Genomic DNA, 25,208 nt, shown 5'->3' with positions numbered 1-25,208 from the left:
AATATTTGTTGTCGATCTGTTTTGCTCAATAGCTGAGCGATGATTACAGAGGAATAATTTGACATAACGATCCGGATCGAATTGAAGCAATGGTTTTCCATTTAGCTGTAGGGTCATCATAATTTGCAATGTGCTTAATTGTCACAATATTATTCATTACGCTGAAAGCTCTTTCAGCTTCAGCACTGTTAATCGCAATGGTTTCAAAGATATTTCTGGCTTTCTTAATTGAAGAGAGAATTTCACTCGATTTTAAAGATAAACTGTCTTCAACAAAATCTCTAAAATCATTAATTTTTATTTCATATTTAATCAGAAAACTTAAATTTCTTATTCAGTTTTCACCATCTTGCCACGGAGACAAAAGTTATTTCATATTCCATGATTTTGGGTTCCACATGTTTAAAATTTCTTTCAATTTCTCATCGTTAATAGTATCATTATTTTATTTATTTAATGTAAAATTACTCTATTGCATTAATAACTTATCATTAATAAGGATGTTATCTTTATCAAGGATAACTTATTAAGGAAAGTAAGAACACATTTTACTTATCCTTAATAAGGATAAGTTAAATGTGTTCTCACTTTTGATTTTGATTCCTTCAAATTCTTTCAACTTCAACATGCTCTCAATTTTAGCTTCATAATTTCCTTCAGAATTTTTCATATTAGCAACAGCACTGATAGTCAGAATAATTAATTTATCTGCTTTTACTATAGTGATGCTGCAACTTTTTAAATATTCTGAAAGGTAAGAGAGCTCCTGCAGAATGTCGATCATTAGTGCTAAATCTTCAAGGAATTCCAGATTGAAAAGTTGATTTAATAATCCAGAATATTTAACTTCCGATTCAAAATGTTTGCACAAAGCAAGATAATTCCTCCAACCCTCAATTGTCGTCTGCAAGTTACAAGCAGCATATCATGGTCTGAACACACGACCGATCTTTATAGTTTCCACACCAAGTTCTTTAGCAATCAATCTTAATTCGTGCTACTTTTTTGGAGATTGGTGATATAATGAATACAGTTTTTTTTTTTTTTAATTATTGTCTGTATGCCGTTATATTTTGGAATGTTTTCATCACAGTAAAAGCCTCGATGTGGTTTCTAAATCTGCCAATGTTTTATCTTTGGAAAGTTAACTTAACATCTTAGTTCCCTCGTCCCCCTCCTCGGCGTCGCTACTGTCACTAGTTCTTTGAATACTGTGCAAAATGTCGGAATCACACAGATATTCAGCTATTGTGACCATGTAAACATAGACAGGAGAAATTTACTGGAAGGCGTGGATCACTCACTTCTCCAAAAAACAGATGACTGTTTGTCGGGGTAAAGAGAAACCACAACACAGGTTGACCAGAGGCAATTATCCATGTCGGGAATCCTCTTAATCCTCTTGACTGGATATGGAAAGCATATTAACTAGAGAGACTTCTCGGAATGTGGCTGCATAGGTTTTATGGATACCACTAACATGTGGAACAGTAATCCCTTTCACCCTTAATTCATGCTTTCTAATTACCTAAATTGCCTAAAGGTCAGATGTGAGAACAATGTGTACAAAGTTGTCTCTTGTAATCCATTCGTTCTACAGAAACTATTTTAAATGTAATTACCAAGGGGATTAAAAAAAATCGCTATAAAGAAGTTCGTTAAACAGAGGCTTGATTGTAATTGATCGTTTCAACAATGGGCTCACAAATAAAAAAAAAATAATAAATAAAAAATGCAGTAAGACGAGTCGCTCACCACTGGTCTTACTGCATTCTGACAGAAGCTGAGAGTGAGTGTATTACAAAAGATTTTTTTATAGCGGTCAATGATATTTTATAATATCCTTGTGTATGAATATGTCGCATACAGAACTGACAAAAAATTATTTTCAGTTTAATTTTTTTTTTCACTCAATTACCAAGTGATGAGTATCAAAAGCTATGGAAATATTGGGAAATATAATCTGATTAATGGATGGTTGATTATTCAATTTTCAGAATGAGTGTCACCATAGAACCACTTAAGTTTCAGTGACCAGATAGTAAAAGAGTATCCGAGAATAGATAGTAAAAGAGTATCCAAGAATATGCAGAGACAGTTACTAAGTGGCCTTAAGTTACATATTGTACATGTGAACTGTATAATGGAAGATCTGAAGATTGAGCAATGTTATGTTATATAGTGTTCAACATGGTGTTAGTGCTACAGACTGCAACAGGGTGTTTACAGAGACAAGCATTAAAAAAAAAACAAAAAAAAAAACCTGAAATTTAAGTGGCACTGATGCATTATAGATCAAAAAGCAATAATGACCAATCTCAAACACTTATCAAGAAGTGATTTATGGGAGTGCTTTTACAAGTGGGTTCATGGCTGAAGTGAAGAGTATTAATATTAGTATTAGCCATACAGGACAAGAAAGCCACAGGCTTTTTGCTGCACCAGCCAAAAAAAAACAAGCAAACAAAGGTAAGAAAATACAAATTATATGCTTCCCTCCTCACATAGGTAACCATTCAGTTGACCTTTGAATTTCTTCAAACTGTCAGTCTCAAAAAGTTTGAAGAAACTGCAAAGGCAACTTCTTCTAGTAACCAACAACTCACTGGCTAAAAGAAAAACCTCTTCTACTATAATTTTTTTATGACAGTGGAAATTCTGCTTTCATTCATTTCAATAATCCCTCTTAGAGCCTTATAAACCTCAATTAGGTCCCCTTTAAGGTGCCTGGTTTTCAAGCTCTATAGTCCAGGTATCAGTCTTTCCCTGTACAGTCACCCTTTTGCTGATCCCACCATGTGAGTTACCAATCTTTGGACACTTTCAATAAGCTCAATGTCTTTTTTTCAAATGAGGTCTCCATACTTGGACACAGTATTCCAAGTGCAGTTTTACAATTGCCTTATACAATGGGATTGTGACCTACCTATCTCTACAGGAAAAATATGCTTCAAAGGATTTGAAAACAAGAAAGCACCAGTAGACCTCAGTGATGGAGATTAAGTTGGCCCATTCTATAAATTAATGATCAACCTGTGTAAATAAAATATCTGAGCAATAAAGCAGTTTTAGATTGGACTCATTATAAATTACACAATAAAAGGGGTACCCCACAGTACTGTCTAAAAAGACAATTTGTACATTAAAGGAACATAAATCAGGCAGTCATACCAAGTATTTAAATGAGTTTAAGTCAAAAACTCTAAAAAGAAGTGATGTGGCTAACACAAAAAGGGACTAGCTTCACAGATGGCAATTTTTGTTAATATCTAGTTGCAATACCAGAGTACTTTAAATGAACAGGTATTTACTCTAGTGTACTGTATTCATCAGCCATAAATGAAATAATGACTACCAGCTTAGTTAATTCATGGTGAAATTCATGGTTTAAGAATGTAAGAATTCACTGATACAAGTTACTTTCATGAATAAACAAAAGGAATGTGATGAACAAGTCTGCAGATCACAAAAATTTGGAGAAATTTTACATACTGAAGGCTGGTATATAAAAATGTTATGCTTGCTTTGTTAAAAAATTTAACAAAGAACAATGTATTGAAAAGAAATTCAGAGTTTTGAGCATTCTCAAAGTGATCTTTGTAAATCAAGGGCTAAAGCTGTAATTTTTTTTTTTTATGGAAAACTAAAAATGTCATTTTCAAAAATGTGAAAAGAATTAATTAATGGCAAAAAGAAAGAAAAATGTTAATGGCAAAAAGAAAGAAAAATGTTAATGGCAAAAAGAAAGAAAAATGTTAATGGCAAAAAGAAATCTTTTGGGTAAGAATATTTTCTTACCTAAAAGGGATCTTTTCAAATCCCTTTATGAATTATAATGCCATTTTAAAGGATTTGATACAAACTTCAGAATCTGAATAAGCATATACTGCACTTAAACTTATGACCCTATCCCTGTTACAATTCATGATGAATCTAAGTATTTGATTTTTCACAGTGGAATAAAAAAAAAAAAAAAAAAATTCAAATAGTATTTCTTAAAGTTTCACAAATATTAAAAGACTGAGTCTGCAAGAATTGGCATCAAACTCCAGATAAGATTCTAGTTTTAACTTCATGAAAAATATTGGAGTATAACATACAAAATAAAACCATCTGATTAAGGTTCCAAATATAATTGTCAACAAGAAATAATGACTTACAACTAAATTTTAAATTATATAAATTAGTAACTATTATTTTGTAAAGAAATTTCTGTCTAATCTCCTGTTTCCTTTGTTCTCCTCTTTCAACACATACACGTGAATTAAATTACTCATAAATCTGAAATTTGGTTCTACATAAGTTTCACATCATATTCATTTTACAATCTGTGGATGCAAAGCAGCTATAGAAAAACCAGTTCAGTCTCCTTTGAATATCTTAACTTATGAATCTTCAATCTTGTGGCACTAAAATATATGCAGAAACAAACTAAAAAGATAGTATACAGTACATATTAGAAAAAAACAAAAGCCATGCAAAATAAAAAGCTATAGCTATATTTAAGTGTTAGTAAGACCAACCCCGCTTTTCTTTTTTACAACCCACTTCATCTGAATGGTCTCTACATTCTGAGATTTGGTTGCATCTCTGGGAATTATCAATACAGTTCCCGTCACCACACATAAACTGGTCAAATCGACACTTATTCTGAATTTCTGTAAAAATAAGATCATGGGTTAAAAAATGCTCTGATTTAACTGATATTAATGTTAATGCATTAGCTGATAGTATACAATAAGGATGTTAGAGTTTTAATATTTAATACATCCAAATAAGGAAAATAAACAAGCATGCTTCTACTATTCTCTATAATAATTTAGAGAATTAGCAAAACAAAAAAAATTAGTAGCATGCACAAAAAAAATCTTTAAAGCATAAGTTAAATTAACATGCATTCAGTTTAAAATAAAATGTTCAATACAGCAATTCAGGTTATTTCTGTTAAAAAAATAATTTCATCACCAATTTAAAGAAAATAGTATATATGGAGAAGAATACAAAGTGTGTTACTTGAAATTCCAGAGTTAGCTCAAATGAAAAACTGAACACTGTGTGAATTTTCAATGAACACACATGCATAAACAGTGCTGTAGGTGGTACACAAAAACAGGAATGTTAATGGAGAGGAAGGGAAGTGCAATTCCTTACCTTTTTTTTTTTTTTTTTTGTAAGATCCTTTTCAGAAAATTTAGCAATTAAAATATTTCAGAGTATGTTACTCGCAAATTAAAATACTTTTTTTATTTCATCATAACTGGATGCATCCAAAATGATTAGAAAAAAAATATATATATTATTATACTCTAGGTATATATTTGTTTTCTTGTATAATTCTTTGCAATTAACATTACCATCCAAGAAAAAAATACAAAATATAGAATCTTTGATATATATAACAATAATAAATTTCTCTGTACGATATATCAAAATTGTAATATTAATAACATACTATAAACATATTTATAAAAATAAAAAAGATAACAGCTTCATATTAAGAATAAAATCACCTGAGATTAAAAATTTTTTGAAGTTATAATTAAAATATTTTAATGAGGAAGGGCTATTCAGTAGGAGATCACTAATAATGAGCCATAAACTGAGTATAATTTTCATCAGCACAATTCAGTAATGAAAAAATGCAAATGTATTCATAGTTACCATTTATATAAGCAGAGTTAAATACAAGTGAGCAACAGGGAAATAAAAATGTATGATAATGAAGATTTTGGTTTACCTGCTTCTTCTCACAAGTTCAAATTTGCAACCAGCAAATTTTAACATGGAAAGGTTGTGGTATGTTATATGACAAGATGAAGCATATGGCTAATTTCAGGACTACCCCACACCTAGATATGGAACATCTCATGCCAGCAAAAGATAGTTAACCTTGGCAACAGAAGTTTTATTAATGAACTATTGTCCATAACCCCTTCACCATTAAATTTCATGCACAGCAATGTGCAATAGGTGTCATGCTTGGAGGAACTATCTCCTACAGAAATGTAAAAAAGGATTCTCTGCAGCAACAAATTTCAGTATACAAAGTATGCAACTATGCAAACTATGCAATGTTTTTGTAGATGTCCACACAAAAATCAGATAATGCAGTTAAATGCAACCTTTTAAGATGTGTTACATGAATTTTTTCCATAAAAAAAGTAAGATACTGAATCCACGTTACAAGGATGAGTGCTATGTGAAAGTCAGATATATTACGACAGGTACTTTTTAAATAAGAAACATATGAATACTACATACAAAAAAGAATAAGCTCAGATCAATAAAATATATCTTACCTCTCACATTAAGAATTACATAATCACGAGTTCTCCCAGCATTGTTGGAAGCGGTACAGATGTAACGACCTGCATTATCTAGTGTGACATCTCTAATCCTGAATATAAAATATCTCGAGTTATGTTTTGAAAAACACTGAATGAGATTATATCTATAAATTTGAAATACTTATCAATTTATATGGTTAGCTAACCAGCTCAATGTTTTTATTTCTATCAAAAAAAGGCTTCAGGATAGTCCTGATTGCATATCCTTAATCCTTCATATAAACAATGGTTGTTTCTATCACTGTCTTTCATAGTTGCATAACAGATACTAAAAATGAAAACATTCCATGTTCATTGAAATCTGAGATATTCCTCATTACATGGAATGTAACTGGGGTGGGGTGTAAATTTTATCCACAGAGAACTTTTAAAGTGGCTTTTTGGACTATATCAGTCAATAGTTTGCCACCTTTCCAAACATTCTGCACAGGCAAAATTGATCAGGGCACTAGGTTTATAATAAGATGCAGTCATTAATCTTTATCTGCTTTGAAGAAGACCAACATGGTAGCATGATGCCAACATTTTGGGAATATATCTAAATAAAGTTTACTGAACAGACAGAGAAATGACTGTAATGATTCAATACTAATTTTCATCTGGTTCTATCTCTATATTTAATTATTCAAAGAGATCTACAAAGTTAGTACTAGTCATACAGTACATGACCAGAGGCTTTTGTTACACAACAGCAAAGGGGGAAAAAAAAACTATGCAACTAAAATCCTCAAGTTAAGACTCTGTACACCCATATATTTGAAGTCTTTTCTATATGGGTGCCCTTTAGCCAATCTCACAAGGTACACTCTTTGTATCTTCTTAAGAAGGCTTGTCTTTTTAGGTATTCCCTCTATATTTGGACACAGTATTCCAAGTGCAGTCTCAATTGTCTTATATAGTGGAATTATAACCTCCCTATCACTAAAAACAATTGTTCAATAAATCTTTGAGAGAATGCCATGAGCCCTGACCTGCTGCCTGTCAGTGCTGCAGAACTTCATGTCTGCCCAGTTAAGTGCTGCCGTAGCCTAGTGGTCAGGCGCGCGGGTGCATAAGTACACGTGCCTTGAGTGACCGGGGTTCAAGCAAGCCCGTGACTGCTGAATACGGTGCTGTTTCTTGTATTCTGTCTATCTTGTGAACTCTTCTGATCATTTGGTCGTCCCGGAGTATAAACAGAAAATTTATTTTATTTTATTTATGGAAAGTAAATGGTAAATTAAATAAATAAATTTTCTGTTTATACTCCGGGATGACCAAACGTTCAAAGGAGTTATATTGTTCATCACCTTTTTAAAAGAAATTTGCTTGTCTGAATTCATTTTGTATATTTGGAAGCTAGTGTATAGTCATTTTATCCAATGTTTAAGCAAGGTTTCATTTCAGCCATTGCATTAAACAATTTTCAAGAGTTCAGTGATGCACTCCTTTCCATTCTACAATAGCTGGAGAAGGGCTCTGATATTTGTCATTTATTTTACTGATTGCTTTGGAGATTTTCTACAAAGGGGTCATTTGATGTATGTTTGAACTGAAGTTCCTCCAGGTGGCTTTTTTTTTTTTTTTTTTTTTAATTTCAGCATCCGACATACTTCACATTTGCAGGCATACTTATATTGAATAGGATTTGTTGTAGGTGGGCTCTAAATAAAAGGGTTTTTTTTTTTTTTTTGTTACTAGGCATTTGATACTCCAGATTTTCAACAGTTCTAAGGATTTTGGTATGCCTTTTCATTTTCAGCTGCATACAGCATTTTATCTGTAACACAGGCAATTGCTTCAGCAATTGAGGTCTGTTGGATTATTTGTGGGTCTAATGTATGTTATTTTTTATAGAATTTCTAATGCATTTCTTGTGAGCCATAATGAACTTCTGCTGAACAAATAAAGTGCCTGTTATTCAATTATTATTACTAGAAAGTAATTGCCATGTAGTGGATTTTTGGTTGATTTTACTTTAGAATAGGATATAGAATTGCTGAACAGCCAGTCAAATCAATTTTAATATTTGTAGAAAAACAAGGGGTGAACATATGTAAGTAACCCATCATTCGGGAAAATGAAGTTGTCATCTAAAAATTGCATAATTAGCTTCATGGTTATTATCTTATAGTTCATGGTCATCGTTGAGATCCAGGATGCAGAAAGGTACAGATAGTTAAGCTATGAGATTATCTAGTTAATTTTTGCAAAATTAACAAAATTAAGTTAATTTTGTTATGTATAAGGAACAGATTCTAATATGTATGCCAACTACTATTTGGACTACTACTATATTTGGGATGGAGGATTTGGTAAAATGTTTTTTAATGAAAACCCCAAGCATGAGAAGTATTAGAACCTATAGCACTTAATACATGTTTGGCAGGAATGTTGGTTTGTCAGGACTGCTATACCACCATAAGTTAGTATTATTATTAGCCATATGGTACAAGGAAGCCTGAGGCTTATGCTGCACCAGTCAAAAAAAAAATCCCGAGTTACCCTGAGAGAGAGAGAGAGAGAGAGAGAGAGAGAGAGAGAGAGAGAGAGAGAGAGAGAGAGAGAGAGAAGTAGAAAGGAATCACCAATAAAGAAGAAATAATGATGATATCCAGCTCAGGATCCTGGGTGTGCCAAGCCCATACTCACCAGATGTGAGCCCAATGTCTGGGTCTATATTTTTGAAGATGCAGTACTGAAACAGTTTTGGCATATGTGGTTTCATGTCTCTTGAAGATTGGAGTGGGGTTTTATCTATCTGGATTCATTTTGTATCTTTGTTGTATAGGGTTTTTTTCTGATGTTCTAACAAAAGTTCCATTCACAAGATTAGTGAATGAAACAAAGGGTTGCTCTTACGAAGAAAGGCTTAAGTTTTGCAAATTACAGTGTCTGGAGACTAGGCACCAGCGAGGTAATCTGATAGAGGTGTATAAAGCCTTGAATGGTTTGAGCATGCTCAATGCTGATGGGATTCTTCCTCTAGCTCAGAAAAATCACCTGAGAGGGCACAAATTCAAATTGAGGAAAGACAGATGTAGGATAGACGTGCGGAAATTTGCCTTTAGCCAGCGGGTGGTTGGTTGGTGGAACAGACTTCCATCCCTTGTATTGGAGGTTGATAGCCTAAATAAGTTTAAGGCTCAGCTGGACAGGTATTTTGAACGAACAGAGGGGTGAAGTGGAAGTGGGTTTTTTTTTTTTTTTTGGCTGATGCTGCATAAGCTTGCTTTCTTGCATCAAATGCCTCTACTAATGCTAATACTAATGCTAAAAGTTTCATCTAAGGCATCATCAATTTGCAGATCACTGATGCAGTCTCCTCCATTTCATGACAGGTGAAGGATTCTGGCATTTACGATTCATTTCACGGTAGTTCCACTTAAGACATGATTGTAAATTTTTAAATGAGTTGAGTAAGCGAAATGCTAATAGCATTCATACTCTCACACTCACACACACACTCTTAATGAAAAAGGAGGGTTGTAGGATCAATGTGCAGAAATTTCTCTTTCAGCGAGAAAACAACTGATTTAAATAAACTTAAAGAAGGATTGCAAAAATTATTAGAAGGAAGGGATGGGCAAATGACGAGTAGTAGTTTTTTTTTTTTTTTTTTTTTTTGATCGATGCTTTATGAGCTTGCTTCCTTGCATCTATTTGCCACTACTAAGTAATGTATTCATTTATTTTTTATGCCTTGTTACGCTTTCAAATGATTTCTACAGTATTGAGACTTTCTGTGTTGAGGCTCTTCGATTATCTCTATTTTGACTGATTAGTATCTCTGGTAATTTGAGAATACTTTAGTCTGCTTATGAACTGATGGTGAGATAATTCATTTTTACTCCCTTATAAGAGGCATCCCAGTGGAAGCCAGTGCGCGTTCACTGGAAGATAAAGGTGATGGTGTGCACTTTGGTAAATGGATAGAATAGATGCAGCTAATTTTAAATTTGTGTCTTTCAACATGAAAGAATTAATATGGATGAAAAGACTTAAGAAAATGCTTGATTTTCTTTTTTTTTTTATGGCTCAACTTCAGAAGAAAAACAATTAATGATGATTGTTTTTCTGGAAACAATAACAGGAATCCATAAATTGACACTGACATCGCACACACAGATTTTGCTTAAATTAAAGAAAAAACAGCTCCGGCATATGCTATCTGGAGGTGTACTCAGATGGGTAACGTATTTCATATACAGTGAATGTCAGTTAATGTTATCACAGGTTACTGTTATTCAGCCACTTGTTATAAAGAAAAATAAATCCAAAACCATTAATATTAGTAATAGTATTTAGTATTAATAGTGGCAAATAATGCAAGAAAGCAAGCTTATATAGCATTAGCAAAAAAACAAAAAAACTTACAATTTTGCCTGTCCATCACCTCCAACAGTTTGTCTAGTTCTTCCTTGAATTTATTCAGGCTATTCTCTTCCATCAGATAGAAGTTTGTACAGGCAATCAACCACCCGCTGGCTAAAGGTAAATTTCTGCAAATCTATTCTGCAACCATCCTTCCTAATTTGAATTTTTGCCCCACATGTGGGTAGTCTGAGCAAGAGAAAGAATATTCTTATCAGAATTAACTTGCTCAATCCATTCAAAGCCTTAAACACCTCAATCAGATTGCCTCACTGGTGCCTAGTCGCCAGATTCTGCAATTTGCAGAACTGATGCCTTTCTTGGTAAGAAACTTTGTTCCCTTCACCAATCTTGTTGCCCTTCTCTGTAATCTGCTCCAGCAGTACTCAAGATGTGATCCAACCATCATCTGATAGAATGAAATAATCACCACCTCATCCTTGCTAGCAAAATTCCTGTATATCACAGACAGAACCCCATGTGCTGTCCTGAAAGACCATCTGCACTGCTCAGAGAACTTCATATCTGACTGCACAATGGTCCCCAATCCCTTTCATCCTCCACTACCATGAGTGGTGGATGAAAGGGATCTGGGGGTAATTGTGCAGTCAGATATGAAGTTTTCATCAATAACAACTGTTTTCTCCTACTCAACCGTGACTTTATCCATAGCAGCAACTTGCCCTTAATGTCACACTGCTCCAATTTGTACAGCAGTCTTATATGCAACAGTGTCAAAAAAATCTCCCTGAAATCCAAATATATGATATCAAAATGATTTTATTCATCCAGTTCCATTGTTACTGCATCATAGTATCCAATAAAACTGGTCAGACAAGACTGCCCCTGGACAAACCCGTGCTGTGACTGAAGTATAATTGCACTCCTATCTAGATGGTCCCTGCATTACTTCTTTAACTGTATTTTTCCTGGAACAGAAGGTAAGCTAACAGGTCTGTAATTACTCATGTCACTCTTTGTCCCCTTTGTGAATTGAGGATACATTTGACATCCCCAGTCCACATGGTCTTCCCAAAATCACACTAACAGTCTGCTTACCTTTTACTGCCTCCCTTAATATAATTGGATAGATCCCATCCACATGAGATCTATCCAATAAGGAGGTGATTATCCCCTTATATAAGGCAATGGTCAGGGGCCACACCTTGAGTACTGCATACAAGTCTGGAAGCCTCATTTTAGGAAGGATTTAGAGTTGCTAGAATGAGTACAGAGAAGGGCAACAAGATTGGTGAAAGGAACAAAGGGGTGCTCTTATGAAGAAAGGCTTAAGTTCTGCAAATTGCAGCTTCTGGAGACTAGGCACTTGCAAAGCAATCTGATTGAGGTGTATAAAGCCTTGAATGGATTGAGCAGGCTCAATGCTGATGGGATTCTTCCTCTTGCTCAGATTACAAACTTGAGGGGGCATAGACTTAAACTGAGGAAAGACAGTTGTAGAATAGATTGTGTGGAAGTTTGCCTTTAGCCGGGGAGTAGTTAATTGCTGAAACAAACTTCCATCTGTTGTTGTGGAAGTTGATAGCTTAAATAAATTCGGGGCAGAACTAGACAAACATTTGGAATGAATGGATCAGTGAAATGGGAAAGTTTTTTTTTTTTTTTGTCTGATGCTGTATAAGCTGGCTTTCTTGCATCATATGTCTATACTAATGCTAATTACAGATAAGGGTTTTTTTGACCTCTTTTGCAGCCTTCCTTAATACAAGAGGATCAATCCCATCCACCAAGTGCTTTTTTATTTTTAGCTTCAACAATTTCTCTTCCACTTGCCTTTTAGTTTTTTTTTTTTTTTTTTTGCTGATGCTGTATAAGTTTGCTTTCTTCCATCATGTGCCTTTACCAATGCTAATGATCTCCAGATCGGAGTTGTTTTAACATTTTTGGTGAACCAGCCACTCTTTCTAAACATTTCTGAATTAGAACTGGCGAAAGGGCACTCTGAGGTTTGGATAAAAGAGAATGTAATATAAGGAATGTTGGATATTCCTGCTGATTCTCATTTTTACATAGTCTTTTAGATTCTGATGCATCATGGTCATTTAGCAGGGATAAGGAGGTGATTATTCCCTTGTATAAGGCAATGGTTAGGCCACATCTTGAGTACTGTATACAGGTCTGGAGGCCTCATTTCAAGAAGGATGTAGAGCTGCTGGAACGGGTACAGAGAAGGGCAACAAGATTAGTAAATGGAACAAAGGGTTGCTCTTACGAAGAAAGGCTTAAATTTTGCAAATTACAGAGTCTGGAGACTAGGCACCGGCGAGGTGATCTGATAGAGGTGTATAAGGCTTTGAATGGTTTGAACATGCTCAATGCCAATGGGATTCTTCATCTTTCTCAGAATAATCACCTCAGAGGGCATAAATTCAAATTGAGGAAGGACGGATGTCGGATAGATGTGCGGAAATTTGCCTTTGGCCAGCGGGTGGTTGGTTGGTGGAACCGACTTCCATCACTTGTTGAAGTTGATAGCCTAAACAAATTTAAAGCTCAACTGGACAGGTATTTCGAACGAACGGAGGGGTGAAATGGGAGAGGGGTTTTTTTTTTTTTTTTTTTTTTTTGGCTGATGCTGAATAAGCTTGCTTTCTTGCATCATATGCCTCTACTAATGCTAATGCTAATTTCATTCAGGTCATAAGATGAACATCTAGGCTCAAGTTCTAGATAATTGTCACAATCCATAGTTGCTCCTTTTAGCTCTGGAGGATAACTCTCCCCCCCATGTTACTGGCCCTGCCATGTGGAGGCAGGAGCAGTGCCACAAGTGACCAAATGATAAGAGGTTAGCAGTAGTGTGTTATGTAGATTAGTTCTATGTACAAGAAGAGAGGTACCTTTCCTTTCATTTTGGAAAGCTTACTTCTTTATTTAGAAGAACAGAAATGAAGTAACTTAAATTCTCTGCTATCTGCTAATTCTAGAGAAGACTCTTTGAAATTTGCTTTTAAACTTGCTTGGCATTCAGGGCTGTTTAGTTGTTGTTGATTAAGGGTTTTAAGACACAAGGGCATTAAAGGCCAAGATGTGTCTTTCCAGGTTTTTTTTTTTTTTTTAATGTAACAGTTATTTTCAGATTCATTTGTTAAATCAGATTTGCCAAATGAAATTAAACAGTTCATCTGGATTTGCAGAGTTATCTAATATCTGTTGAAGGGTAGGTGGATTCTGTTTATTACACAGACTGTGGAAGCAAAGTAGTCTGGAATTCCTGAAGCATGGGCATACCAAAAAGATGTGTTTTACTATAAGGTGAACTTGGCATTGAAAACAGAGAGGGAGATTCTCATTAGCTAGTAGATGATAATGCATAAGGTGAGTGTGGCCAATTCGTAGTCTGACAAGCATTACTTCTTATCTGTGACCTTTTCTGATTGGGCGCCTCCGTAGCCAGGTGGGAAGGAGCAGCAGTGCATAGCAAACGCTTCTTGATTAGACCGGGGTTCGAGCCCGTCACCACCAAATACGGAGGATGCGGAAAGGTCAGGGAATGACCAACGTGCATCACGGAGCAATATGGCCTTAGTTGCTAATGCTCCTAAAAACCAAATAACAAACTAACAAATCTTTTCTGATGTTTGAGTTCCATATTTCTGGATTCGGTTTTATTTTTTTGAGTTTATTGTTGGTTTGATTTCTCCATATCTGAGCCCATTCATCTTCACTTGCTCTAATAATAATTGGCCTAAAATCAGTGTATGGTACTATCATTATTTTGTTTGGCAGATCTGATGCTGACTTGGCTGCATCTGCTTTTTCATTGCCTTCTATTCCAGTGTCCAGGAATCCAGCAAACAATTATTTTAGTGTTTTTTTTTGACATGGGTTAATAAAAAAAACCAATTTCTTGTAGAAGAGGATGGTGAGAATGTTGTTTACCCTGTATGTCTGAGATAGCACAGAATATATTAGGACAGAGAGAGAGAGAGAGAGAGAGAGAGAGAGAGAGAGATGACTGTTGACATATTTCACTTAATGCAAGCTGTATAGTATACAGTTCTGCAGAAAGTATGTTGCACTCAACTGGAAGGGATTTTGAGATTACATGCGAAAGGAATACAGCTGCTGCACCTACGTGTGAGCGGGACTTAGAGCCATCCATATAGATTTTGAGTTTCCCAGTGTGTTCTGAGGTATAGTTGGCATGTAACTGTAGGATTTAAGTGATGGAATGGTATTTTTTGACCACTGAGCGAAGTATAGATCAATGTCTATATCATTGCTATTCCACAGAGGTAAAGGCATATTTGTGCTTTCCTCAATTTTATCAAGATCGATTTTCCACTTCTGTATTACTTCTTGAAGATATATCCCAGCAGGTCTGGGTTCATTAGGCTTGGATTCATAAAGTGTTGGCCAAAGAGGTTGGTTAAGGTATACCCAGCAAGGATGAGATGGAGAGCTTCTTATTTTGGCAGCGTACTGGCAGAGTAGGCATTGTCTTCTAAGATAAAGCAGAAGGTCATGTGATTCAACATATAAGCTCTGTACTGGCAAGGTTCTGTAGGCACCTAGTGCAGATTGAAGGGCACTATGTTGGATGGTGTTCAGAGACTGTAAGATGCTGTTTTTAGCTGAAGCATATACAATAGCTCCATAATCTAATCATGACCGGATTAGAGCATGATATAAATTCAGCACCCCAAAATGCTGAGGATACCACACAAAGGGTGCTTAATTTCTGGAGGCATGTAGTTCGTAGGTAGGTTATATGCTTAAGTTTTGCAAATGAAAATTAAGTTTGGTGTCTAAAATCAAACCCAATAATCTTATGGAATCTGTCATCAGTATTTCTCTGCCTTTCAGTTTTAACAGAGGTTCCGGATGAAGCGATCACAATTTACAGAAGTGTATTTCTGCTGTTTTCCCCTCGGTTAATTGATAGACATTGCATTTTGTCCAAGTTTCAATTTTGTTTATTGCTATGTAGTTGTCTTTCAATGGTAGCCATGTTCAATGATTGACAGGAAATAGCAATATCATCTGAATACATATCAGTTTCTGCCATAGCTGGGATCTTTCGAATAATGTCATTGGTACGTAACGCAAAGAGTGTGGCACTTAAAATCAATCATTGAGGTACTCCTCCTTGCATGTGAATTTTGGACACCTCATTCTGGAATTTTACTTGAAAGGTCCTGAGATGGAGAAAATTCAGAATGAATCGTGGCAGGTTACCACTCAGTCCAACTTTTGTATAAGTCTTGGAGGATTACACATCTCCAGGTTGTGTCAAATGCTTTGGTAATATCAAAAGCTTTCATTAGCATGTGCTGTTTTTAACAAAAGCATTTTGAATATGAGCTTCGACCTTGATGTGGAGAAAGTGTAGACCAGTCTGACTGACTGAGAAAGTCATCAGTTGTAGACCTGTTACAGCAGAAACCAAATTGATGGCGTGGTATAGCAACTTGATCTTCAATAATCCAGACAAGTCTCCTGTGTCCCATCTTTTCCAAACAGCTGGCCAAAGATATAGGATGATAACTATTGGGGAAGGAAGCATCTTTCCCCGGTTTTGCTGTGGCTACCACAACTGACTGATGCCATGTATCAGGGTAAACATTCTCCTCAAAGATTCTGTTGTAAAATTTCAGTAGTGTAGATTTTGAGTTTAGATGAAGTATTATGTAGAAAATGCCATCTGGTCCAGCAGAACTATTTCTAGAATTCTTGAGAGCTTCATTGAGTTCATTCATAGTGAATGGAAGGTTATAAGAATAAGATTAGTTTGTAACAAAGTTAATTTTATATTTTTCAACAGACATTTTTTTGCATCTAAATGAGTCTTCATAAGACTGAGATGATGAAGTGACTGCGAATGTTTCTGCTAATGCCTCGCAATATCAGTTGGAGAAGAAATATCTATTCCTTTCCAGGACAGGATTGGGGCCTTGGTTTGTTGACACTTTCCACTAAGGATACGGATCTCCAGATTATTCTGGGGTCAGTGTTTCTGCAGATGGGAGAACTGAATCAAATCCATGCATCCTGTTTAGCTTTTCTACGAATTCAGAATGCTTCAGCTTTCAGTTGTTTATAGCTTATAAGGTTCTCTGTTGTAGCATTTCGGCAAAAAATGTTCCAAGCTTTATTTTGTTTTCTTAAGAAAGCAATCCCTTGTCTACCAACCATTATATCTTTGTTTTGTAAAGTTTACTTTTGGTATTGCACTGGCAGCAGCTCCAAGTACTTCTTCTACTATAGATCTAGTGACATTATTAATAGACACAGTAAGGATCAAGGGTTATCAAATTGGATTGTTTTCGAAAACTTCTCCCAGTTAGCTTGGTGAAAATTCCATGTAATTTGTATTTTGAAAATTATAGGAAAGTGATCACTGTTGTGAAGGTCAGTTAATACTGTCCAATCAAGGCCAGGATAAATGGATGAGGAACATATGGACAGGTCCAGAGCAGAACTTGATCCTGTAGGAAGATGGATATAAGTATGCACACCAGTATTCAAGTAACATTAAGTGATGGTTATCAAGTACGGTTTTGATTATCCTCCCTCTATGATCTATGTTCAGGGAACCCCACAAAAGATGATGAGCATTTAGATCACCTAGAAAGCATACAGGTTGGGGCAGTTGATTTAGTAAATTGTCAAGTTCTGCAGTGGAACATGAAACATTTGGTGGAATATAAATGGAGATAAAAGTGAGATTAATGCCAAAGACAATACAAATAGCTACTGCTTCTAGAGTTGTGCAAAGCTGGATAGGTTTGGATGGTACATTACTATGAACTTAAATTGCTACTCCTCCTCTGGCCAGAGACTCAGAATATCTGTCACGTCTATATAGGGTATATTGTGAGAAGTGTGGGGTATAATTTGATGATAAATAAATTTCCTGTAGACAAATGCATATAGGATCATGCTGGTGCATTAAGTATTTTAATTCATCAGGACTGCTTCTTAGGCCTCTACAATTCCATTGAATGATTTTCTGCATTACTTGAGTTAGGTGGATTGGTGTGATCATTTGATTTTCCCTCGATCTTGTTTATATTTCTCTCATTTTGGAAAGATTGGGTGAGTAATATCCATCTTGTCATCAGCATGTAGCAGGAGAACTGCATCTTCATTATCTGACTTCTCATCAATTTCCATAGTTCGTCAGTTGGTTTATTCTGTGTATGAACATCTTTCTCCTTTGTTAATGTTCCTGACTTGGGGACATCTTGTTGTGACTTGGATGGATTTGTATTAGTAAAATTTGATGGACTCGGTCTTCATTGCTGTTAGTGTCTCACCATCCATGAGGATGGATCTGGCCCATTGAGCAAGAGATAATTTAGGAGGAATAGTAATATAAATCTGTGCTGAAAATTCTTTAGTGTTTTTGACTGCATTGGAAGGCAACATGTTTAATATCTGTTTACTTGCTTCTTGGTATGTTACATTTTTCTTTACCTTGTACTCATTATTTTCTTTTCCATTTTCCATGATTCGCAAGTTCTAGAATATGAGGGGTGAGCACCCTGGCAATTGGGACACTTTGGCATTGCTACTGTACATTCAGTTTGGGAGTGGTCTGATGAGCCACACAGGGGACAAATGGCCTTACCTTGACATGGCAGAGAAGAAAAATGCATGGGATACATACAAATTAATGGGTGACATGGAAGCCTATGATAGATATAAGTTGGTCTGTAACCAAGTCACAAAGGAGATTAGGCAGGCAAAGGCAGATTATGAGAAATCCTTGGCAAAGGATGCAAAGAAAAACAGAAAAGAGTTCTTTACCTATTTAAACTCAAGAAGGAAAGGGATGAATCAGATTGGTCCACTGGATGTTGATGGTTCAACAGTTGGGGATCCTGCTCAGGTGGCTAACAATCTAAACAAGTATTTTGCATCTACATTCACACATGAGGAGTTATTCAGGAAGAGGAATGTCGTAGGTGAAGTAAACATTGGCAGTGAGCTAGATGATTTTCTAATAACTGAGAGGGAAGTGGAGGAGAAATTGTTGAAGATAAACACAAGAAAGGCACCTAGGGTGGATGGGATCTATCCAGTTATATTAAAGGAGGCAGCAAAGGAAGTAAGCAAACCCCTAGCCATAATTATGAGAGCTTCTTTGGACTCAGGGGAGGTACCCATAGACTGGAGATGTGCAAATGTAACCCCAATTCACAAAGGAGGATCAAAGGCTGACACAAGTAATTATAGACCTGTTAGTTTAACTTCGGTTCCAGGAAAATTAATGGAGGCACTGGTTAAAGAAGCACTGCAGGATCATCTGGACAAGAATTCAGTTATAGCTCAGACAGAGCATGGTTTTGTTAAGGGCAGGTCTTGTCTGACCAATTTGATTGGATACTATGATGTAGTCACAAAAGAACTGGATGCAGGGAATGACTTTGATATTATATATTTGGATCTTAGAAAGGCTTTTGATACTGTTGCGCATGGATGACGGCTGCACAAATTGGAGCAGTGTGGCATTGGAGGCAAATTGCTGCTATGGATAAAGGGATGGTTGAGTGGCAGAAGACAGAGTGGTAATCAATGGACACTGCTCAATGTGGACTAGTAGTAGTAGTAGTAGTAGTAGTAGTGGCCTGTGATGCAAGAAAGCAAATGTATGAGCTTATGCAGCATCAGCCAAAAAAAAAAAAAAAAAAAATCACACCATTCCCTCCAAATGCCTGTCCAGTTCCTCCTTAAATTTATTCAAGCTATCAACTTCCACGACAGATGGAAGTTTGTTCCAGCAATTAACCACCCGCCGGCTAAAGGCAAATTTCCGCACATCTAATCTACATCTGTCTTTTCTTAATTTGAATTTATGCCCCCTTAGGTTCATAATCTGAACAAGTGGAAGGATCCCATCAGAATTCATCGTGCTCAACCCATTCAAGGCCTTATACACCTCAATCAGATCACCGCGCAGGTGCCTATTCTCCAGCCACTGCAATTTGCAGAACTTAACCTCTCTTGGTAAGAGGATCCCTTCATTCCACTCACCAATCTTGTTGCCCTTCTCTGTACCTGCTCAAGTAAATCTACATCCTTCCTAAAATGAGGTCTCCAGACCTGTACGCAGTACTCAAGGCGTGGCCTGACCATTGCCTTATACAGAGGGATAATCACCTCCTTTTCCCTGCTAGCAAAATTCCTACATATCATTGACAAAACCCCATGATCTGCCCTGGCAGCCTGTCTGCATTGCTCAGAGAACTTCATATCTGACTGCACAAATACTCCCAGGTCTTTTTCATTTTCTACCACCTTAAGTGTAGTACCACACAGTTGGTACGTTTCTCTGGGGTTATTTCTACCCATATGCAGTACTTTGCATTTGTCAAGGTTAAACTTCAGTTGCCACTTCTTAGCCCATCTGCCCAAATTATCTAGATCCTGTTGCAGTAGCAGACTGCCATTACTGTCATTAACGCCGACCGGGCTAGCCGAGTGGGTAAAGTACCTGCTGGGCAACCCAAAGGTCGCGGATTCGATTCCCGCCTCGGGCTTGGATCAAAGTACTGCAAAAACCTTGGGAGGTGCAATATGGCCACAGAAGCCGATGCGCCAACAACTACCAAATCAAAAAAAAAAAAAAAAAAAAAAAAACTGTCATTAACAACCCTGGCAACCTTTGTATCATCTGCAAACTTCGACATTAAGCCTGATATACCTTCATCAATATCATTGATAAATATACAAAACAACAGTGGACCAAACACCGAACCCTGTGGGACTCCACTAATAACATTAGTCCACGAAGAGCAGCACCCATTGATTACCACTCTCTGTCTTCTCGCACTTAACCATCCTTTTATCCATTGTAGCAACTTACCCTTAATACCATTCTGCTCCAATTTGTACGTCTTCCATGCGCAACAGTGTCAAAAGCTTTCCTGAAATCCAAACATATGATATCAAAATTGTTTTTTGCATCCAGTTCCTTTGTAACCACATCATAATATCCTATCAAATTTGTCAGACAAGACTTTCCCTTAACAAACCCATGCTGTGTCTGAATTATTGCTGCAGTCTTGTCTAGATGATCCTGCAATGCATCTTTAACCAGAGACTCCATTATTTTACCCGGAACAGAAGTTAAACTAACTGGTCTGTAATTACTCGTGTCACCCTTCGATCCCCCTTTGTGAATTGGGGATACATTTGCACATCTCCAGTCCGTGGGAACCTCCCCTGAGTCCAAGGATGCTCTCATAATTATGGCTAAGGGTTTGCTTAGTTGCCTTGCCGCCTCCTTTAATATAACTGGATAGATCCCATCCACCCCAGGTGCTTTTCTTACGTTTAACTTCAACAATTTCTCTTCCACTTTGCTCTCAGTTATTACAAGATCATTAAGCACCCTGCTACAATTTGATAACCTTCTGCCATTTTCAAACCTTAATAATTCCTCACGTGTAGATGCAAAATACTCATTCAGTTTGTTTGCTATCTGAGCAGGATCATCAACAGTCGAACCATCGATGTCAAGTGGACCAATCAGATTCATCCCCTTCCTTTTAGAGTTTATATAAGTAAAGAAATCCTTGCTGTTTTTCTTAGCATCTTTTGCCAAGGAATTCTCGTAATCTGCCTTCGTCTGCCGAACCTCCTTTGTGACCTGATTACAGATTAACTTATATCTGCCATAGGCTTCTGAGTCGCTTGATAATTTATATGCATCCCATGCATTTTTCTTCTCTGTTACGAGGCTCATTAGTTCATTTGACAACCATTTAGGCCTAAACCTTGAACAATATTTCTTAATAGGTATGAAACGTTTAGTAGCTTCCACGATTAATTCCTTGAATGCTTCCCACTTAGAATTTACTGTTGGTAACATCGTCAGTTGATCCCACTGTACAGAATTTAAAAACTGTCGGAGACCACTGTACTCGCCTTTGCGGAAGCAAAAACCCTTTCCTTTACCCCCGATGGTAATTAAATCTTTAATGTATTTGAAAATTAAATGCACTGGGCATAATCCTTATGGGTTTTGATAATTAACTATATAATATCGGTGTAAATACACCATAGTTAACCCATATATTTGAGCTACGATTGTAGCGTAGAAGGCATCGTTTAAATTGTATCTCATAATGTGGTTGCCTTCACAACAAGATAGCTACTATTGAATTACTTCAAATAAATAACGCTTCTCTAGTAGAGAAGACTACTGTTATTTATTTTCAGCGTACCACCACCCAGACGATCGTTTCGAAGCTTTTTGGCTTCGTCATCAGTGGGCGGGTAGGTAATACAATATGCCATCTCAGTTGCGAAGTTATATCCACATTATGAGAGATGCCAGAAGGGTGTGGTGGTAATGTATTTGAAAATTAAATGCACTGGGCATAATCCTTATGGGTTTTGATAATTAACTATATAATATCGGTGTAAATACACCATAGTTAACCCATATATTTGAGCTACGATTGTAGCGTAGAAGGCACCGTTTAAATTGTATCTCATAATGTGGTTGCCTTCACAACAAGATAGCTACTATTGAATGTGGATATAACTTCGCAACTGAGATGGCATATTGTATTACCTACCCGCTCACTGATGACGAAGCCAAAAAGCTTCGAAACGATCGTCTGGGTGGTGGTACGCTGAAAATAAATAACAGTAGTCTTCTCTACTAGAGAAGCGTTATTTATTTGAAGTAATTCAATAGTAGTTATCTTGTTGTGAAGGCAACCACATTATGAGATACAATTTAAACGATGCCTTCTACGCTACAATCGTAGCTCAAATATATGGGTTAACTATGGTGTATTTACACTGATATTATATAGTTAAATCTTTAAGTAAATCCCACGTCAGTACACTGTGATCACTGCCACCTAGTGGTTCTTTTATCTGCAAATTCCTAATACATGAATGATCACTGCTGATAACCAGATCAAGAGTATTACTTTCTCTGGTTGCCTCACGAACATGCTGCTGCAGAAAACAATCATCCAATAAATCCACAAAGGTCTGACTAGTGTGTGAGTGCCCAACCCACAAGTTCCAGTCAATATCTGGGAAGTTAAAATCCCCCATTATAAGACATTCCACTTTACTAGCCCACTCTATTTCTCTGTACAATTGTTCATTGTACTCATTCGAGTCATTGGGCCTATAACACACTCCTACTCTAATTTTTGCTTTCGCAGTGCTTATGTCACACCAAACTGACTCAACAGTGCACTGTTCATCTATATCAACTGGATGCACTTCTTTTGATTTTATATTTTTCTTTATTAACAACATAACACCTCCTCCCTTCCTATTCTTTCTATACACATTGTACTCCCCAAATTCCAGTTCGGCATTCCTTATATCTGGGTGACACCACGTCTCTGATATCCCAACAATATCCGCCTTTGATGTCTTGACCAACACTTCAAATTCATCAAATTTATTTACTATACTTCTAGCATTGGTATACATGCAAGTATACATGCACCTATTGCTATTCCCAGCCACTAACACATCCCATATACCCACCTGTTTCACGATGACTGACATCCGTCCCTGAAACCCCCAACACCCCTCGCTCCAGGTGGCTACTTATTCTAATAGAAGTTGTGCAAGAATCACCTTCACCTCTGCCTACGGCTACTGTTAAACTATTAGTCCTTGTATCCCCCCGAGCTATCAGTTTTCCGACCCACCTAACACTACCTCGATAGCATCAGCAAATATTCTTGCACCTTTCTATTTAAGTGTATCCCGTCCCTGTAGAAGCAATCTCTCCTGTTAACAAGTACAGTCCAGGCTGAAAAAAATTCTACCCCTTGAGCCTTGCACAATCTTTCCAGGGCCGAATTGATCGACAAGGCTCTCATCATATACTTCCTCCTATCGTGTCTGGGCAGAATTGCAGACACTTTCAAATTCAACCCTACTTCACGGCTTTTTTTCAACAGTGACCTGTACTTGTTAAGTAATTCTGCCTGTCTCCTACTCTTAATATCATTAGTGCCAACGTGTACAACTATATCACCTTTTGTGCCCTTAAAAGATGATATCCGCTCTACAACGTCATCAAGCTTTGCCCCTGGCAGACATACCCTGGTCCTGTTCCACCTATCCTTTTTACACAATATATTTCCCGTTTCCCTGACAATAGAGTCACCAACAACTACTAGTTCCTTTGGGACCAGCGCAATCTGCCTTGGGGGTTGCCGCTGTGTTGCGTGATGACCAAGTGCAAGCTCTGGCGTTGATGTGGGCAGCTGAGAGCCTGATGGGCCCCTCAATTTAGATCTTTCGAGGGCATCCACCCTGTCCTTCAAACTCTCATATAGGCCCATAACAACGCTGAGGTGTCGCCTGATTTCCTTACACTCCTTACATCGCGCACACACAAAGACATCCCCCATGGCAATATCATGTTCCGTTCCAGATAGTTCGGCAAACATTTCACAAGTTGCACATTTTTTTAGGCTGTGATGCGTTGGAGAATCGCCCCCCGCAGTTCTTCCGAGTCACAGCACTCCTGCCACTTTGTGCCCGTTGCTTTGCTGCTCTAGTTTGGGGCATGATATTTTAAATTAATAAGATCAATAAATTAAATTAAATTAAATGTGAATACTACGCTATCTAATAGAAACAGTGAAGCGTATTACTGTTTCTATAATGTTATTAGTGGAGTTCCTCAGGGTTCAGTGTTGGGTCCATTGTTGTTTTCTGTATTTATAAATGATATAGATGATGGTATATTAAGCTTAATGTCCAAGTTTGCAGACGATACAAAGGTTGGCAGGGTTGTTAAGGACACTACTGATGCTATGCTGCTGCAACAGGATCTGGAAAGGTTGAGCAGATGGGCTGAGAGGTGGCAAATGAAGTTTAACATTGACAAATGTAAAGTACTACATATGGGAAACAGTAACCCCAGATCAATGTATCAACTCTGTGGTACTACGCTGACAGTGGTAGAGAATGAAAAGGACCTGGGGGTAATTGTGCAGGCAGATATGAAGTTCTCTGAGCAGTGCAGACGAGCTGCAAGAGTAGCTCATGATACACAGGAATTTTTCTAGCAGGGATAGGGATGTGATTATTCCCTTGTATAAGGCATTGGTCAGGCCACACCTTGAGTACTGTATACAGGTCTGGAGCCCTCATTTCTAGAAGGATGTAGAGCTGCTGGAACGAGTACAGAGAAGGGCAACAAGATTAGTGAATGGAACAAAGGGTTGCTCTTACGAAGAAAGGCTTAAGTTTTGCAAATTACAGAGTCTGGAGACTAGGCATCGGCGAGGTGATCTGATAGAGGTGTATAAGGCTTTGAATGGCTTGAGCATGCTCAATGCCGATGGGATTCTTCCTCTTGCTCAGAATAATCACCTGGGAGGGCATAAATTCAAATTGAGGAAGGACAGATGTCGGATAGATGTGCGGAAATTTGCCTTTAGCCAACGGGCAGTTGGTTTGTGGAATAGGCTTCCATCACTTGTTGTTGAAGTTGATAGCCTAAACAAATTTAAGGCTCAGCTGGACAGGTATTTCGAA

The 25,208-nt window shown here is 37.0% G+C and overlaps 1 protein-coding gene across 11 annotated transcripts in view; it reads right to left on the bottom strand.

Moving 5' to 3' along the window:
- Nucleotides 1-25,208, bottom strand: part of trol (terribly reduced optic lobes) — a 1,731,230-nt gene that overhangs the window by 250,756 nt on the left and 1,455,266 nt on the right. For 10 of the 11 annotated variants that reach the window (XM_090387691.1, XM_090387694.1, XM_090387692.1 and 7 more), the window contains 2 exons: nucleotides 6,300-6,397; nucleotides 4,524-4,658 (listed from right to left, as the gene is read on the bottom strand). In XM_090387691.1, coding sequence (XP_090243817.1) covers nucleotides 4,524-4,658; nucleotides 6,300-6,397 — 233 coding nt within the window. The remainder of the gene's footprint in view (nucleotides 1-4,523; nucleotides 4,659-6,299; nucleotides 6,398-25,208) is intronic. The other variant, XM_090387699.1, reaches the window with a different exon arrangement.

This window comes from Mastigoproctus giganteus, chromosome 13, assembly GCF_048544385.1.
Source record: "Mastigoproctus giganteus isolate SK-2022 chromosome 13, ASM4854438v1, whole genome shotgun sequence".
Taxonomy (NCBI): Eukaryota; Metazoa; Arthropoda; class Arachnida; order Uropygi; family Thelyphonidae; genus Mastigoproctus; species Mastigoproctus giganteus.
The sequence above is the reverse complement of the archived record's forward strand: the minus strand, read 5'-3'. Positions and strand labels throughout refer to the sequence as shown.